Source organism: Colossoma macropomum, unplaced genomic scaffold, assembly GCF_904425465.1.
Source record: "Colossoma macropomum unplaced genomic scaffold, Colossoma_macropomum, whole genome shotgun sequence".
NCBI classification, from domain to species: Eukaryota; Metazoa; Chordata; class Actinopteri; order Characiformes; family Serrasalmidae; genus Colossoma; species Colossoma macropomum.
In genome coordinates this window covers 19,464,042-19,480,122 of record NW_023494785.1, presented here as the reverse complement: position 1 = coordinate 19,480,122, position 16,081 = coordinate 19,464,042, and the positions used below count along the sequence as shown (strand labels likewise).

General features: G+C 41.1%; 1 protein-coding gene across 2 annotated transcripts in view; it reads left to right on the top strand.

Annotated features, from left to right (window-relative positions):
* The window catches only part of ascc3 (activating signal cointegrator 1 complex subunit 3), a 134,228-nt gene that overhangs the window by 100,184 nt on the left and 17,963 nt on the right, over positions 1-16,081 (top strand). For both annotated transcript variants that reach the window (XM_036586347.1, XM_036586338.1), the window contains 15 exons: positions 598-684; positions 1,654-1,830; positions 3,085-3,310; positions 4,394-4,548; positions 6,592-6,690; positions 7,013-7,181; positions 8,394-8,614; positions 8,713-8,798; positions 9,156-9,322; positions 10,095-10,240; positions 11,115-11,235; positions 11,410-11,552; positions 15,044-15,181; positions 15,385-15,505; positions 15,594-15,726. In XM_036586347.1, coding sequence (XP_036442240.1) covers positions 598-684; positions 1,654-1,830; positions 3,085-3,310; positions 4,394-4,548; positions 6,592-6,690; positions 7,013-7,181; positions 8,394-8,614; positions 8,713-8,798; positions 9,156-9,322; positions 10,095-10,240; positions 11,115-11,235; positions 11,410-11,552; positions 15,044-15,181; positions 15,385-15,505; positions 15,594-15,726 — 2,189 coding nt within the window. The remainder of the gene's footprint in view (positions 1-597; positions 685-1,653; positions 1,831-3,084; positions 3,311-4,393; positions 4,549-6,591; positions 6,691-7,012; positions 7,182-8,393; positions 8,615-8,712; positions 8,799-9,155; positions 9,323-10,094; positions 10,241-11,114; positions 11,236-11,409; positions 11,553-15,043; positions 15,182-15,384; positions 15,506-15,593; positions 15,727-16,081) is intronic.

Sequence of the window (16,081 nt, the reverse complement as noted above, 5' to 3'; positions counted from 1 at the left end):
TATTTAGAGTTGAAGGGTTCTGTGGAACCTTTATGCTTAGCGTAAGACTGCTTAACTGTTTTCAGTAGCATATTACAACTAATATTACAGCTGTACAGGACTCCAGGACTCCAGGCTTCTGTCCAGCACCGCAAAGTCATTGTTGCACTAATAGCACCATTGGCTACCGCAGTACACGCTTGACTTACGGCTTGCGTCTGTGGATGAGCACCTGGATTTCTAATTTTACTATTATTGCTAATGTTTATTATTTGATGTGCAGTTTAACGTAGTAGCCACTGTGTTATCAGGGAAGAACCTAGTTTCTTATTTATTTTGTTTTTCATGCATGCGTGCAAAGGAAAGTGATAACTCAAACTAACCAAAATTAGACTCTTAGAATTCAGTTTTCTCAAATTCTTAATTTCATAACAGCATGTATTTAATCAGAAAATATGGTTATATTTGACTTTTCAATCTTCTTTCTTTCTCTTATTGCTAAATATTGAATATGAACATGAATTGTGAAAAGAGTATAACTTGTCTGGAAATTAAGATACCAGCTGTTTTAGATTGCTAATTGATTTTGAAAAAAAAAAAATGTTTCAATTTTCACAGACTTTCAATGAGCTTTTCAACGCCCAGAAAACAGAAGCTGATATTCTGAGTATTGTCTCTAAAGCAGAGGAATTTGAGCAGGTTAAGGTAAGAGGTCACTTTGCTCTCTTTTTACAGCATGTACATTGTTATTTTTGGGGAATTGGATTTCACAGAGTGTAACAGACACTAACAACAGGCTTGCCAGGGTTTCATAGGGATGCACCTTTTTCGGAATTGTTGTCTGAAGCCAATTTCCGATATGTTTCATGTACATATCTGCCAATGTTGAAACATAAACATTTTTAAAATATAGAAAGTGAAGCTACATCTACATAGCTTAGGGTTACAGAGCAATTAAATACTTATTTTGTCACTGTTTGCTATCTGGTGTTGACCAGAGGAGGATGGTTTTCCCTTTTGAGTCTTTGTTCCTCTCAAGGATTCTTCCTCATGCTCTTAGGGAGTTTTTCCTTGCCACCTTTGGCCTGCTCATGGGGACTTGGACCTGTTTTTTTTTGTAAAGTTGATGTAAAAGTGCTATATAAATAAACTTTGACTTGATTTTTTGGTTACAAATGCTGTGAAACGAACAAAATGCAGACATTTTAGTGCAGTAGCCCAAAATGGCCTAAACGTTCTGCTCTTCTGGAGACTGATAAGTATGTCATCCAATATCGGTTTGCAATGTTGGTCAAATCTAAATATCCATCCGATGGCATTTTTTTTTGGAATGCAAGTATCTGCCAATACCGATATGATTCTGATTAGAGGTGGGAAATATGATGATATTTTATTGTCATTGTGATACCTTTTGTAATTGCGATGAACAGTGTGCTTTTGTAAGCATATTGTGAATATGGTGAGTACTTAAAAGCACTGAACACGTGCGTAATTACAAAAGAACTTTAACTGGACTTCTTTAAATATTGTGATCTTTAAATAATGTGATATGATGTTTTTGCCATATCTCCCACCAGTTCTGATATCACTGTGCATCATGAGTTTCAGTCTTGCTTAATTTACTTTCACATTCATATGAAGATGTGCAGTGCTGTAGCCTTGTGCTGTGTTCAGGTGCGTGAGGAGGAGATGGAAGAGCTGGAGACATTGCTGTGTAACTTTTGCGAGCTGCCGGCGGCTGGAGGAGTGGAGAATGGCTACGGCAAAATCAACATCCTGCTGCAGACCTACATCGGCCGCGGAGAGGTGGACAGCTTCTCACTCATCTCCGACCTGGCGTACGTGGCCCAGGTGAGACACAAGCACACAAACACACACTGTCAACAGGATATCTCTAGCGTTATTTGTTGAACCATTTTCTCCAAGGGAGGCTGTATACATTCCCTTATAAGTGTGGGAACACTACCGATCTCACAAGATTTCACATCTCAACCAGTGTTTTGATAAATTCAGGATATAACTTCTTAATATTATAATTATTAATATTCATATTGCCCAGCCCATATTTCACAGTGACTGAGAGGTAAAAATCCTTTGTGCAGAGAGTCTACCCCCCTTCTGTCTCTTCACATCCTCTGCAGAAGCCATCTATCTAGCTCTCCCGCAGTAACTGGTTCCATGTGGCTGAATAGTTGAAATAGTTCAGGCAAATTCCCTCTTTGCTCCTAATTCGCCTGATTTCAGATGAGCAGCCGGGGATCCGGCAGCGGCCCTTCGCTGTGGAGTAAAACGTATCTGATTTTAAATCCAGACTAAAGCCCTCCCTGATGCTCCTGCCTGCAGTTGCTCACATAACCGTGAGAGACAGAGATAGCTTCTCGATAGCTTTAGCAACTGTGAGAAGGTGAAGATCTCAATTGAGCTTCAGCCTGGACTTTGCTCTAGGCTTTGAGGGAGCACTGTAAGAACTCCTCACCTCATCTGAAACCCTCACAACCCATCACCCAGGCTTCAGGACTCATCTGACCATGAGCAGAAAAAGTCTATGAAGGCACATTACCCAATGGCCATGCCTTGTTTCCGTTTGAGTGTTTTAAATGGGATCACAGGGATCGTCCTGCTCTTCTGTTGCCATTGAGAAGAACTGTTGGTGTAGGCTGATGAAAGAGCTTAGTGGCCCTTGTGGCCAGTAAACCAGCAGCAGATGAACATCTGGACCAGCAGGTGTCCCCCCTATCAACCCCCCAACACACACACATGCTCACACAAAACAGCTGTTCTGGCCAGTCGATCGGGGCAAGTTAAGGCCAATCAATCAGAGCAGTGACATCCATTACCTTTCTATTTGAATTCAGCCACACCTTATAGATCTCCCCCCGTCAGACCTTACAACCCCTCTATAACTCAGACCATACCAATCAGACGAGGAACCATTTAGCCTGTGAACTAAAGGCCTTGACTGTGTATGTTCAAAATTCCAGACCATGAAAAAGAAAACGGTTTTGGTCGCTTCTTACGATATTTAATATTAGCCTTTTACCTCTGCTGTTTTATCTGTATACTGTGGTAATGTATTGACATGACTGCTCTGAATGTTGCTTCTAGAATGCTGCTCGTATTGTGAGAGCGCTCTTTGAGATCGCTCTGAGGAAGCGCTGGCCGGCAATGACCTACAAGCTGCTAAACCTGTGCAAGGTGATTGACAAGCGTCTGTGGGGCTGGGCCCACCCCCTGCGCCAGTTTACCACACTGCCCAGCTCCGTGCTGTCCAGGCTGGAGGAGAGGAAGCTCACTGTGGACAAGCTTAAAGACATGCGCAAGGACGAGATAGGTCAGTCTGCAGTAGCACTAGGCTTTTCAGTCACCAGAACTGTGCATAATCCTATGATGTGTAAAATGATTTAGGTAAACGGCATGAAATTCCAGTCATAGAGAACTAACGTTCCTTTTCCTTAGCACATAATTAAAAACCTGGGAATTAAGGCATGTGTTGAATCAGGTACATTTGGGCAGGAAAATCACCAAACTGTGCTGGACTCCAGGACCAGACTTTCTCAACCCTGCTTTAGGTCTTCAGAAACTGGGGGATTGTCATCAAACCATATTATATTAGTGATATGCGATCTGGCATGTATACAGTATTGTACAAAAGTCAGAGGCCAGTACAAGTACAAGCTTCACCTCATTTCTCAGCTTCAGGAACAAAGCAGAATACATGTTTTTAATGGAAAATTACATAGAGGCCTCAAGAACTAAATATCAGAATTTTGAGTAATTAGTGTGTCCACACTTTGCCTTAATTACAGCCTCTTTTCGGGAGACTTTTAGTTTTTCAAAGAAATTTGCAAGGATATTGTCCACACCTCCAAAGTTCAGTCTTAGAAGTTGGTTGTATTTTCTGCTTCTCACGATCCATGTAATCCCAAACACATTTAGTGATGTTGAGGTTTCATTTTCTCAGCAACAGCTTTTTAACACATCCTTTCAGACCCAGTGTTGAGTTGTCCTCTCACAGTGCAAGGATGGACAGAAACACCAGTGGATTTTTTCAGATCTGAAGCAAAAGTGGAGTTGATTTTCTCCACAGATTTGGTGGTCTTGCCAGGTCATGCATGGTTGTTAGGAGTCCCATTTTCTCTGTACATTTTAATAATTTTTGAACTCCAGTTTTGGAATCCCCTGTTTTTTCGCTTACTGCCTATTGACTTTCAGCGTCCTCCTGCAAGTGGTTTATCTTAGATATATACTCTTCAGAAATATCTCAATCAATTCTGGTAAAAAAAAAAAAGAGTAACTTAAACTTACTGGTCATTTTGACTGGAATTTAAATGAATTTTTTATGATTTTTGCACAAGACTGTTTAAATGCATATGGAAAAGAGATCTAGTGAAATGCTGTGTGTCTGTGGATACAGGTCACATGTTGCACCATGTGAACATCGGGCTGAAGGTGAAACAGTGTGTCCACCAGATTCCTGCCATCTTGATGGAGGCTACCATTCAGCCTATCACACGAACTGTCCTTCGCGTTCGCCTCACCATTACCCCCGACTTCAGGTGGAATGACCAGGTAACTATGGCAACCGCAGTCGAGGCGGAAAATAATGCTTGCTTTGTCTTTGGAGCATCTGCTGTATTCTGCAATGGTGCAAATAGATATTTTACTAAAATTTCTTTGCATTGCATGAAACTACATGCTGGTGCAGGCACACACACACACACGCACACACATATACCCCTATCTTGGCTTAGTGAAGCTTAAGGGAGGCTTAATCTGTCCTTCCCTCCCCTGTGTTTAAGATCACAGAGGCTAGAATGGCCAGAGTGTTGCTGCTATTGTTCTGTGGAGTGGGAAACAAGGGTGTGGGAGTGTGTGTGTGTGTGGCAGGGGGGTAGTGAGCCCCAGATGGACCCTGTGTGTCCTTCTTGTGCGGTTTCTTGTGTCTCACTCCAGTGCCTTATAGGAGCTTCTAGCTCAACAGCCAGCATCTGGCCCCTGATTCAGCCCCACACCCCATCCACAGGATTTTGGTCATAACAGCCTCAGCCCATCATTGCCTAAACATTCTGTTTTTTAAACATCTATTTTTTTTTTCTTTTGTTCAATTTTGTTTAGTTTTGTACACAACTGATATTCATAATGCTTTACCAGGCACATACCCCCGTTGGCTGAAAATCCTTGTGGTCATTTACTTGTTTCTTTTCCTACTATCTTTCATTCCTGATTTCTAATCCTGTTACCTTTCCTTTGCACTTTTTCCTGTTAGCTTTCATTCTTGCTTACTTGCTTCTTTCTTCTTTACGCTGCTTAGTCTTGCTGTATGTATCTCCTGTTAGATCTATGTGTTCATTTTAGTTTGATTTTAGTTTTCTGCTTTTCCTCCCATCCTCTTTAATTAGAAATGTACAGTAGGTGACATGCCGCAATGTTAGATCTTTAGCAGTGGAAAAGCAGCTAGAAGGAGACAGCCTGTGGATTTGAACTGTCCGTGTGTTGTGCCTGCTCTTTGCTCTTGGCCGACTCAAGGCGCATGTGTGAATCCCACTGCAGCGAGACTGTTGGTTTTGAAAATAAACAGACTTCATTAAGTAGCAGCTGCTCAAGACTTCAGAGCCCCTCCAGAGAATTTTTTACACTCTCAAACTTCCCATCTGACCCTACTCATACCTCTTAATATGACTGTCATCAATTCTACTTTTTTCCCTGTTTAATTCTCCTCCTGGGAATGAAGTTGCTTGTTAAGTTTGAAGCTGATTTGTGTCATGATTCTGAACTCCATACATATTTTCAAGGTAAGCATACATGCTATACTGAGCCATTCACATCTGCCTTCATTGCTTTGATCTGAATTGTTCTGTTTAGATTTGTGGTCTTAGAGATTCAGATTAAGCAATCTTGTCTAATCTGTCAGCATGAATTCCAGTAGCGAAATTCAGCTATGCACATATCTGCTTAATCTGAACATGTCCTCCATGTTTTCAGGGCCTACACCGTTGTGGTGTTGGACCTGAGAGAAATGCCCAGGAGAGAGGAGAGCAGGATTAGAACCAGATTAGAGAATAGCTTGAGCCGAGCTCCAGCAGGAATTGAAGGACTTTTGTAGCGCCACCAGGAATGCACGCCTGAATGGGGAGGATGAATGTTTGCGTCCGATTAGCGGTGCGTGCTCGGCTCATGGGAGAGTTGTAACGAAACACCCCAAAGCTTAGTGCTGATCTCAGTGTAAACGTACACACAGCAGCTCTGCAGACCTCTTCAGATGCAAAGCAGCAACCGTGTACACTGGGCTTCTGATAAGAGTGTATGTTTTTTGCAGAGGGCTGTAATTCTTTTCAAATGGATGCGCCATCCACAAACTCATTACAGTTTTATCTATGAATGCCACAACAGTTTCCTCCCTCAGCACTCATTAGAGACAACCTGCCCTCATGCTTTCTGAGATCATTCTTCAGATGAGCAGTGATATGGCACACACAGTCACACCCACTCTTTTAGCAGAAATGGAAGATGCGGAATTGTCTCAGGTCCCAGGGAGGCAGAGGATACTGTCATTATTTCTGCCATTCTGCCACAGTTAATGACATTCCACCTCACTATCTCTCTGCCCCCCAGGTGCATGGCTCAGTCGGAGAGCCGTGGTGGCTGTGGGTGGAGGACCCCATCAATGACCACATTTACCACTCTGAGTACTTCCTTCTGCAGAAGAAACAGGTGAGGACCAGACAATAGGACTACCAGAAGCTAAATCTGAAGTGTTTATTTTGAAGACAAAAAATATTCTTTATTTTTTGGTGATTTTGATGTAACAAAAAGTTTCTCAGTTCAGTACAGTTTGGATTGATTATAGTAAATACATCTCTACCAAATAGCAAGTTAAATTTTATATTGTGTAGCAAGGAAAGAATTGTTCAGTGTAGGACATGAGAGGAATCCACGTATAGTTTTTAAAGTTGAATCGAATTTAATAAAATAAGCATCTCTCTCTCTCTCTCTCTCTCTCTCTCTCTTTCTCTCTTCTCCCCTCTTTCCCCAGGTGGTAAGTGGGGAGCCACAGCAGGTGGTGTTCACAATCCCAATCTTTGAGCCCATGCCTTCTCAGTACTATATCCGTGCCGTGTCTGACCGCTGGCTAGGTTCTGAAGCTGTGTGCATCATCAACTTCCAGCACCTCATCCTACCTGAGAGACACCCCCCACACACAGGTTTGTCTCAGGACTGCATGATAAGGACAAACTATCAAGTTGTGATTCTGTTGCAACATACAGTGTTGTGCAGATCAGGGATCACACTTCATTTTTGTTTAACTTCATTAACTTCATTAAGTACAACTTTTTTCATTTACAAATTTTTCAGCGTCAAGAAAAAAACAAAAAACATTTATTTAACTAATAATTAAACAGCATTTTTCCAGATTTCATTCTTTTTTAGAGACTTGCTTTCAGTCTTTCAAAGAAATGTGCAAGGATATTTTTTCACACCTTAAAATTTTAGTCTTGGAAGTTGTCTAGAGGTTGTCTTCACTTTTCACAATCAAGTAACGAGTAATACCAAGCACATTCAGTGATGAGGTCTGAACTCTTACACTGGGATCAGTGTAAAGTCGTTTTAATTCGTTAATTCGTTTTATTTCAAATTTTTCTTCCTTTTCATCTTTTTCTTTATGTCAGTAAGGGCGTCTTGACAGCTACACATCGCACGGAGTTGACTTCTCACAGTGCAAGAATGGACAGAAACACTTGTGTCTTTTTTCAGATCTGAAGCAACTGTGCAGAAGAGTGATTCTGAGTCCCATTCTCTCTTCTGAAATATCTCTTGAAAAATGAAGCATTTCTGCTTAATGGCCAATTTTGAAAAATCTCCTGAATTTTTGAAATTCAATAAATTAAGGGTGGTCTCTGACTTTTGTCAAGCAAGGATATATATTAAAACCAACTGTTAAATACTGGACTGCATTATTTTGCCCAAAGTTGTTTACAATTGTCGGATCATGCAAATACCTTGATTCATCAAAACACCAGCACATCGTCAAGTTTTTTGATTGGTTACTGGACTCCTTTGTATATTGCGGTCCTCTGCAATATCAGTATTGCATAGGCCAGCATTACAATAACGATTATTTTGTACAATCCTGATGTGTATCATAGATGCAGAGATATACACGTTACACACACTGATGCATGCTGTCCGCCACATGAGGATGGAACACTAGCAATTTCAAAACCATTCCCAAAACCATTCCTACAAATGTTAGCTTTTGCTGTGCCCAGTACAGACTCACTGTTTGTGTTACTAGGCTGTGTGACTAAGAACGTTAAACATTCATGATAACAGGCTTGGCCTTCATTTTATTGTTGTAGCACATTTCTATTAATGTTTGAAATCATTTTTGGTCTTGTTTACAATGATCTTCACAGAGCTCCTAGACCTACAGCCACTGCCTGTGACAGCACTGGGCAATAGGGAGTACGAAAGCCTCTATAAGTTCACACATTTCAACCCCATTCAGACACAGATTTTCCACACACTTTACCACACTGACACCAATGTGCTGCTTGGGGCACCCACTGGCTCAGGAAAAACCATCGCTGCAGAGATGGCCATCTTCAGGGTCTTCAACAAGTACCCTACTTCCAAGGTCTGTGGCTGTGATTCTTGTTCTTTATTTTCTTAGTTATCATTCTGATTATAGATGATTGGTTAATGGAGTGTATGCTTACGTTTGTGTGTCTGCAGGTGGTCTATATCGCTCCTCTGAAAGCACTGGTCAGAGAAAGGATAGAAGACTGGAAGATCAGGATCGAGGAAAAGCTTGGGAGGAAGTGAGTGCATTTGAGACAGCTGTCCTCAGAATCCCAGAACAGCAGGGGTGTAATGATGCACTCAGCTTATGACTTTATTCAATTTATAATACTCTTTTTAAGTTTTGAAATTCTCATGATATGTTGAGAAAACTTTGCACAACCTGCTAATGAGACTAGAGCTGGCAGGAAAGAGGCTTAGAGCTACGAGTGTGAAGTGTGATGCAAACATGCTGGTGTGGGTTGATTCTGACCTTTGGTGTGCATACAATGAGATTACATTAGATGGTGCAATTAATAGAATGCAGCTGATGTCACTTCCCCAATGTGTGTATTTATCACGTCTCCCTCTCTCTCTCTATCCCCCTCTCTGTGTAGAGTGATAGAACTGACAGGTGATGTGACACCAGACATGCGGGCCATAGCACAAGCAGACCTGATTGTCACCACACCAGAGAAGTGGGATGGTGTCAGCCGCAGCTGGCAGAACCGCAGCTATGTCCAGAAAGTGGCAATTCTCATCATTGATGAAATCCACTTGCTTGGTAAATGGATACATGTTCATGGGACAATGTAAAACTTTTTCTCCGTAATTTAAGTATAGTATCCCTTCAGAAGTGCACTTTATAGTTCAACAGTTACAGGTTGTAGTCCATCTATTTCTTTGCATATGTTGTTAGCCCATTTTACCCTGTTCTTCAGTGGTCAGGACCCCTACAGGACCACCACAAAGCAGGTATTATTTGGGTGATGGGTCATTCTCAGCACTGCAGTGACACTGACTTGGTGGTGGTATGGTAGTGTGTGTGCTACATAGAGTGGATCTCACACAGCAGTGCTGCTGGAGTATTTAACACCTCCATATCACTGCTGGACTAAGAATAGTCTACCAACCAAAAATATTCAGCCAACAGCGTCCTATGCTCCAAAACTGACCACTGATGAAGGACTAGAGGATGAACACAAATTGTTCTGCAACAGATGAGCTATCATCTCTAACTTTACATCTACAAGGTGGACCAAGAAGGTAGATATGTCTAATAAAGCGGAAAGTAAGTGGAAAGTGTTTAAAAACGCCAGCAGCACTGCTGTGTCTGACTTACGTGTACCAACCATGTCAGTGATGTTAGTGCCACTGCAGCAGACTGTAATCTGTAAGTGTAGAACTACAAAGTGCATCTATATTGAGTACGATAAGTGAGCCTGTTAAAATGGAAAATGAGTGCAGAAACAAGGTAGGTGTACCTGATAAAGTGGCTAGTAAGTGTAGGTTTGTTTTTACCTAATTTGCATGGTCACCACCATGTGTCTTCATAGGGGAGGACAGAGGGCCGGTTCTTGAAGTCATTGTGTCCAGGACCAACTTCATCTCATCACACACCTCCAAGCCTGTGCGAGTGGTTGGCTTATCCACAGCGCTGGCCAATGCACGGGACCTGGCGGACTGGCTGGGCATTGGACAGGTGAGGTCATCATAGCAACTTATAAATCCATCCACTTACCTTAGTTTATCTCATTCCGACATTCTTGTTCCCACATGTGTTTAACAATTGTTAATCTTAATTAATCTTAATCTTAATCAAATATTATTTGGTAACTGCTATAAGTTATTGAGAAACTACAATAAAACTAATGTGTAAATTAATGAAAATATAAAAATCAGTACTTTAAGTTTGGACTCACATACAGGCCTTTGAGGTTGAGATTCCTGGAGGTTGTATGTGTTTAATGAGTCTGGCGTATGGTGGTGCATGCAGTGTAAGTGATTAACATTTTTACTTTGGAAAATCAAAGTCTCTCTGAATAATATTCATACAAACTTTCTTGTACATCCTCAATGACAGACAGATGCTTTTATGCAAGCATGCACTTGTGTGTGCATTTGTGAACGCTGGCACTCGGGGCATGTAGCAGGGCTCTAGACAGGGCAGGCAGCAGTGGTTATGTAAACGTTGTTCCATGGTTGCTGAGATGTCGTGCTGGCAGATAGATAGTGGCAGGAGGGGGCCAGAGGCTGTCCATAAATCTGCCTGGTGCTGTTTGGACTGGGGCACGGCATTACCTGCCCAATCCATTATCCAGCCCTTTAAATATGTGCACACACGCACCCAGGCCTGTGCCACTTGTGTGAGAGCGGGGCTCTGGGACAGGGGACAATGACTGGCTGTAATTACCCCCAGATGGGCCACACTGTCAGGCACAGAGCCAGCTGGTCACTCCATTTCTCTCTCTGTCTCCCTGTCTTTCTGTCTGTCTGTCTCTCTCTCTCTCTCTCTCTCCCTCCCTCCCTCTCTCTCTTGCTCTCTCGCTCTCTCACTCTTGCTCTCGCTGTCTCAGATGGGCTTGTTTAATTTCCGGCCCTCAGTTCGGCCTGTCCCACTGGAGGTACACATCCATGGTTTTCCTGGACAGCACTACTGTCCCCGTATGGCCAGCATGAACAAGCCCGTTTTCCAAGGTACAGTTTTGTAGTCCCTCCCACTGTAGACCCACACACATGCATGCAGAAAATAGTATCACAGGTTTATTTCACAGAGATGGTCATGTTTTCTAACAACCAGATTCTCCTATTTAATGTACTACACACAAGCAGATAATCATTATTTCCCATTATAAATGTATTTCTTTGCAGCTATTCGCAGCCATTCCCCCGCAAAGCCCGTTCTGATCTTTGTGTCATCTCGACGGCAGACGCGTCTTACAGCGCTCGACCTGATCGCTTTTCTGGCCACGGAGGATGACCCTAAACAGTGGCTTCACCAGGATGAAAGAGAGGTCAGATTGTGCTATAGTACTACAACATGAGTGCATGAGCTCCATTGTGTTATGTTACTATATAATGGCATAAACCTTTACTACTTATTACTGACATCATGGAAACATTTGACAGTAAATAGCCCCTCCCATCAACACACACAGTGTCTCGAGATTTTTTTTCCGTTTCCAGAGCACATCTTCCTTTCCCCTCTATTCCCTCTCCTCTTCATTGCTGATCTCCTGAGGCTAGATATGATTGAAGTTCCTTGTGTATTTCTAAAGCTGTGGTTTTACTGTGATTACAGAGTCAACTCAGACAGACATTAGCTTGGAAAAGCTGGTGTCATCTCCCGTTAAATGTCTTCTGCATACCTTCAGATCATTTCAAGATGTGAGCAAACAGCTCTTTTGGGTTTCCGAGTACAAATGTATGCTAATATTTTCATAGCACTCAATTACAGAGCTTTTGAAAAAAAGTTGCACACTCATACTAGCAATCAGCCACTTGCAATCAAAACATGAAAGCAGTCTCTCGTGGGTGATAATTCTCTACGCCAAGTGTAGAGAAATGCACACATATGTACATATGAATGCACTCAAGTGTAATCACTGAATTGCTGAGGTGTAAAATATCTAATGCATTCGTAGACACATGCTTGTGTGTTTTAACCTACAACACATTTAGAAATATCCATAAAATGTAATGCTTAATTTGTTGGATGTCTTGACTTTGCATATATGTGTGTCAGCTGGCTGTAAGTAGTAAACACACTTAACAGCTGATGTTAAGAAAGTATTTGTCTTTGAGTGTTTCAGCATCTAGATAGACTGTGAAAAAGAGCAAAGATGATTTCCTTCCCTATTCATTTGAATATGATCAGTATTTAATTCCTTATTTCTCTGTTTGGTGGTTACTTAAAAGCTTTTGTGTGTGAACATATAATAAAGGGCCCATATCCTACAAGTTTTCTGAGGTCTACTTAGAATTACTGTGAGAGTTCAAAAACCAGAATCAGGCATAAATCATTTTCATGAGGCCATTTTCTAACCTTTCTATAGCCCTTCGAATTAATCAGGCTTTTTCGTTGGTATGACTTTAAGACTGATATATGTGAATGAGCTCTGTTCTGATTTGCTGCCATGCATTGCTCCTCATTTGAAAAGCAGCCCACACTGAAACACTCCTTATAACCCTAACTTGAATGGACAAGGCTAAACTGTTGTAGGCTGAATAGGTAGATGTATGTATATGCAGCATGGTTTCCATTCATGGACTGTACAGACTGGAGAGTGAAGGGTATGTTTAGAAACTTAAACAGTGTTCACATACTACATCAAACTTTTATTTCAAAAAGTGAGGACTAACTTATAGGCTAAAACTGTGTGAGAACTCTAAGTCAAAAAGTCAGTGAGTCAGGGTCTATTGTGCAAATACAGTATGTTAATCAGCATCTGACTGTGAGATGATTACAAGCATGGCATGCTGTTAGCAATCTGTTTTCTTCATCCACTCATACTGTGTGAGAGACATGCCGCCCCTTAATGTAGTTTGTATGAATACAACTTTTTATGGTATTTAGATCAGCAGTGTCAAAGTGCCATAACTTTAAAAATGTAAAATGTTTACAATAATCTTACTGTTAGCAGATATTTCTCTGATTTGCTGGCATTATATGTTTTACTGCTTTCTATTCTAAGCAGCTGTGATAGAAATTTTGGTTGTGGAGTGGCCAATATTCACTTAAAAATGATGTCACAACATTTTTAAGAAATATTGGTTTGGGCATAATACATAATTTGTATTCACAAAGAAATAAAAATGATGTCGACTACGATGTATATTCCTCTGTCAAGTTGTCAGGTGACAGCTATTTTTAACACTAGCTGCATGTGTGTGTAAGTGTGTGTAAGGCTTTAGGAGCATGGCTGGGCTGTGTGTGTGTTCCAGTGATATATGCTGCTCCCCGCTGCTGCTCTGCATTGGGCCGTGTAGCCGCAGCTGGAGGCCCTGCTGTTTGAGTGACAGCCCACTGGCGCTAGCTGTCTGTCTCCCAGCAGGGGTCCCCCTGCCTCTTCCTCTGTTCCTCTGCTGGCTTGCCCACTCCCCTCTCCTCCTCTATTATCCCTCTATCTGTGTGTATATATTTATATCTTTATGCTCTTCTTTCACTCTTTCTATCTCATCAGATACTCAGCTTTCATGATCGAATATAGCAAATCATATGTAGCGTTATATTAATGGCTAATGTCTGTAATGTCATTAATGAAGGCTATGTTTGTCACTGTCACTGTGTGATCTTACCTTCCAAGTGTACCACATAGCACCATGCCGCATCAAATTACAAGATATTATGAATTATTCATGATGCCTGTAGTTACAGCTTCAGTAACATAATTACAGAGGTTAACTTGTGTGGCATCTCACGAGGACAAAGTGAACACTTTTGCCTGGAATGGGAAGGTTTCAAAGCATGAGAACAAGAGCAACAAAGAGCTTTCACAAATGGGTATTTAATAATGTTTTCTCCACTGACAAATTTGTAAAACTTCAGTGGCAATTTGGAACTATAAGAGTAGAATAGAAGTGCTGTTTCAAACTAATAATAACAAAATGAAGAGCTCCATGTGGCAGAAGATCAGATCTTGGGTAAAAACATTCATGCACAAAAAAATAACCCTTACTAATTAGTCATAGGATGTGTCTGTGGAGGTAAATAATTCCAGCCAGTCAGACTTTCCTGCTGGAATTATAAGTCATAGTCCTGTGAAATAACAGTAAAAATTTGTCCATTAGACCTGTTACAGTTACAGTCATCTGATCACAATTATTTGAGCTGAGCTTAATTATGTTCTACAATTGTTGGCTTTCACAATCATTTTTACATTACAGCAAACAGTATATGAATTGGGTGCATTTTAATTTATTGAGTTGAGACAAATGCATGTAAATAAAAGAAATACATCATGGGTCTTATGAAAACAACAAGAAGTTCTTACTTCTGACTGGTGCTGTAACATGTTTAGAGGACAGTGGTGAGTGTTTTTTTTTTATTTTTTTTTTTTATCTGAGCTCAGACTTGATCTACCTTCAGTTGGGAGCTACTATTTGTTTACATCTAGGAAGCAAGTGACCAACTTTGCCACTCTAGATTTGTACTTTAATAGTGACAGTGATAATACAGTGAACATAAAGACAGTTTAATTGTTAATCACACTTATTGTTGTGGCCATTAATTATTAGATTTCATGATCATGACAGACCTTCTGTCCATGCATAAAACTGTATCAGTATGAGTGGAAACTGTGCATGTTGCTCAGTTAGACTTCTCTCCTGTTTTCCTTCTTTCTTTACTTTCCTTATCCCTACTTCCCTCTTCTCTCTGTCTTTCTGATGTTACATGTCTGTTTCTTTTTCTAATGTCCTGGCCAGTAGTGCTAGATGTTAATTAATATGAGGCCCAGGTAGGAGTAATACTAATGTTTTTTTTAGCTTTTTATACTCCCTTAAGATGACCGACATAATTGCCACAGTGAGGGATTCGAACCTGAAGCTGACACTGGCCTTTGGCATCGGCATGCATCACGCTGGTCTGCATGAAAGAGACAGGAAGACGGTGGAAGAGCTGTTTGTCAACTGCAAGATTCAGGTGCAAGCATACTCTGAACCACTGCACCTGTTAGACAGGTGCAAAAATGATTAGCTATTTCGTAAATGATAGTCTCCCAGTATAGAAACCAGTATTCCTGAAATCTCACCCTTTGGAGGATCAAATGTGATCATTTCATTGTTTTGACAGCTGCATTTTTTATTATTCTCTTGACAGTTCTAAAACTTTTATCTCTCTTTAAGGTGCTAATTGCAACAAGCACTCTGGCCTGGGGTGTGAACTTCCCTGCTCATCTTGTGATTGTGAAGGGTACAGAATACTATGATGGGAAGACTCACCGTTACGTGGATTACCCCATTACAGGTAGTAATTACGCTCACTGGTGTTTTTATCTGCATTACTGCTGATGCAGAGATGTCTGGGACACACTGTGTGGCACTGTTTTTTGTAGATGTGCTACAGATGATGGGCCGGGCAGGTCGACCACAGTTTGATGACCAAGGCAAAGCTGTCATCCTTGTACATGACATCAAAAAAGACTTCTACAAGAAGTTTCTCTATGAGCCCTTCCCTGTCGAGTCCAGGTGAACATAATGCCATTACCTTTGCAGTGTAAAACCTCAGATCCAAGAAAGTTAAAACAATATGTGAAATGCTAATAAAATAGACAGCAGTGATTAGTAAAGTATATTTCACCTGTATTAAATTGATAAGCATACATAACCTTATAATATATTTTGCTGTATTTTGTGCTTCATAATGCAGCACACATTTTCAGTGGGAGGTGGGTCTAGCCTTCAGATAGGCTAATCTAGCACCCATGCTCTCTGATTACACAGCCATGCTGTTTTATCACTTGCAAAATGCAGCTTGTTGAAATAAGCATGGACATCCTTGAAAAAGACTTAATCTAAAAGGCAACACATGTTGCTCCAGAAT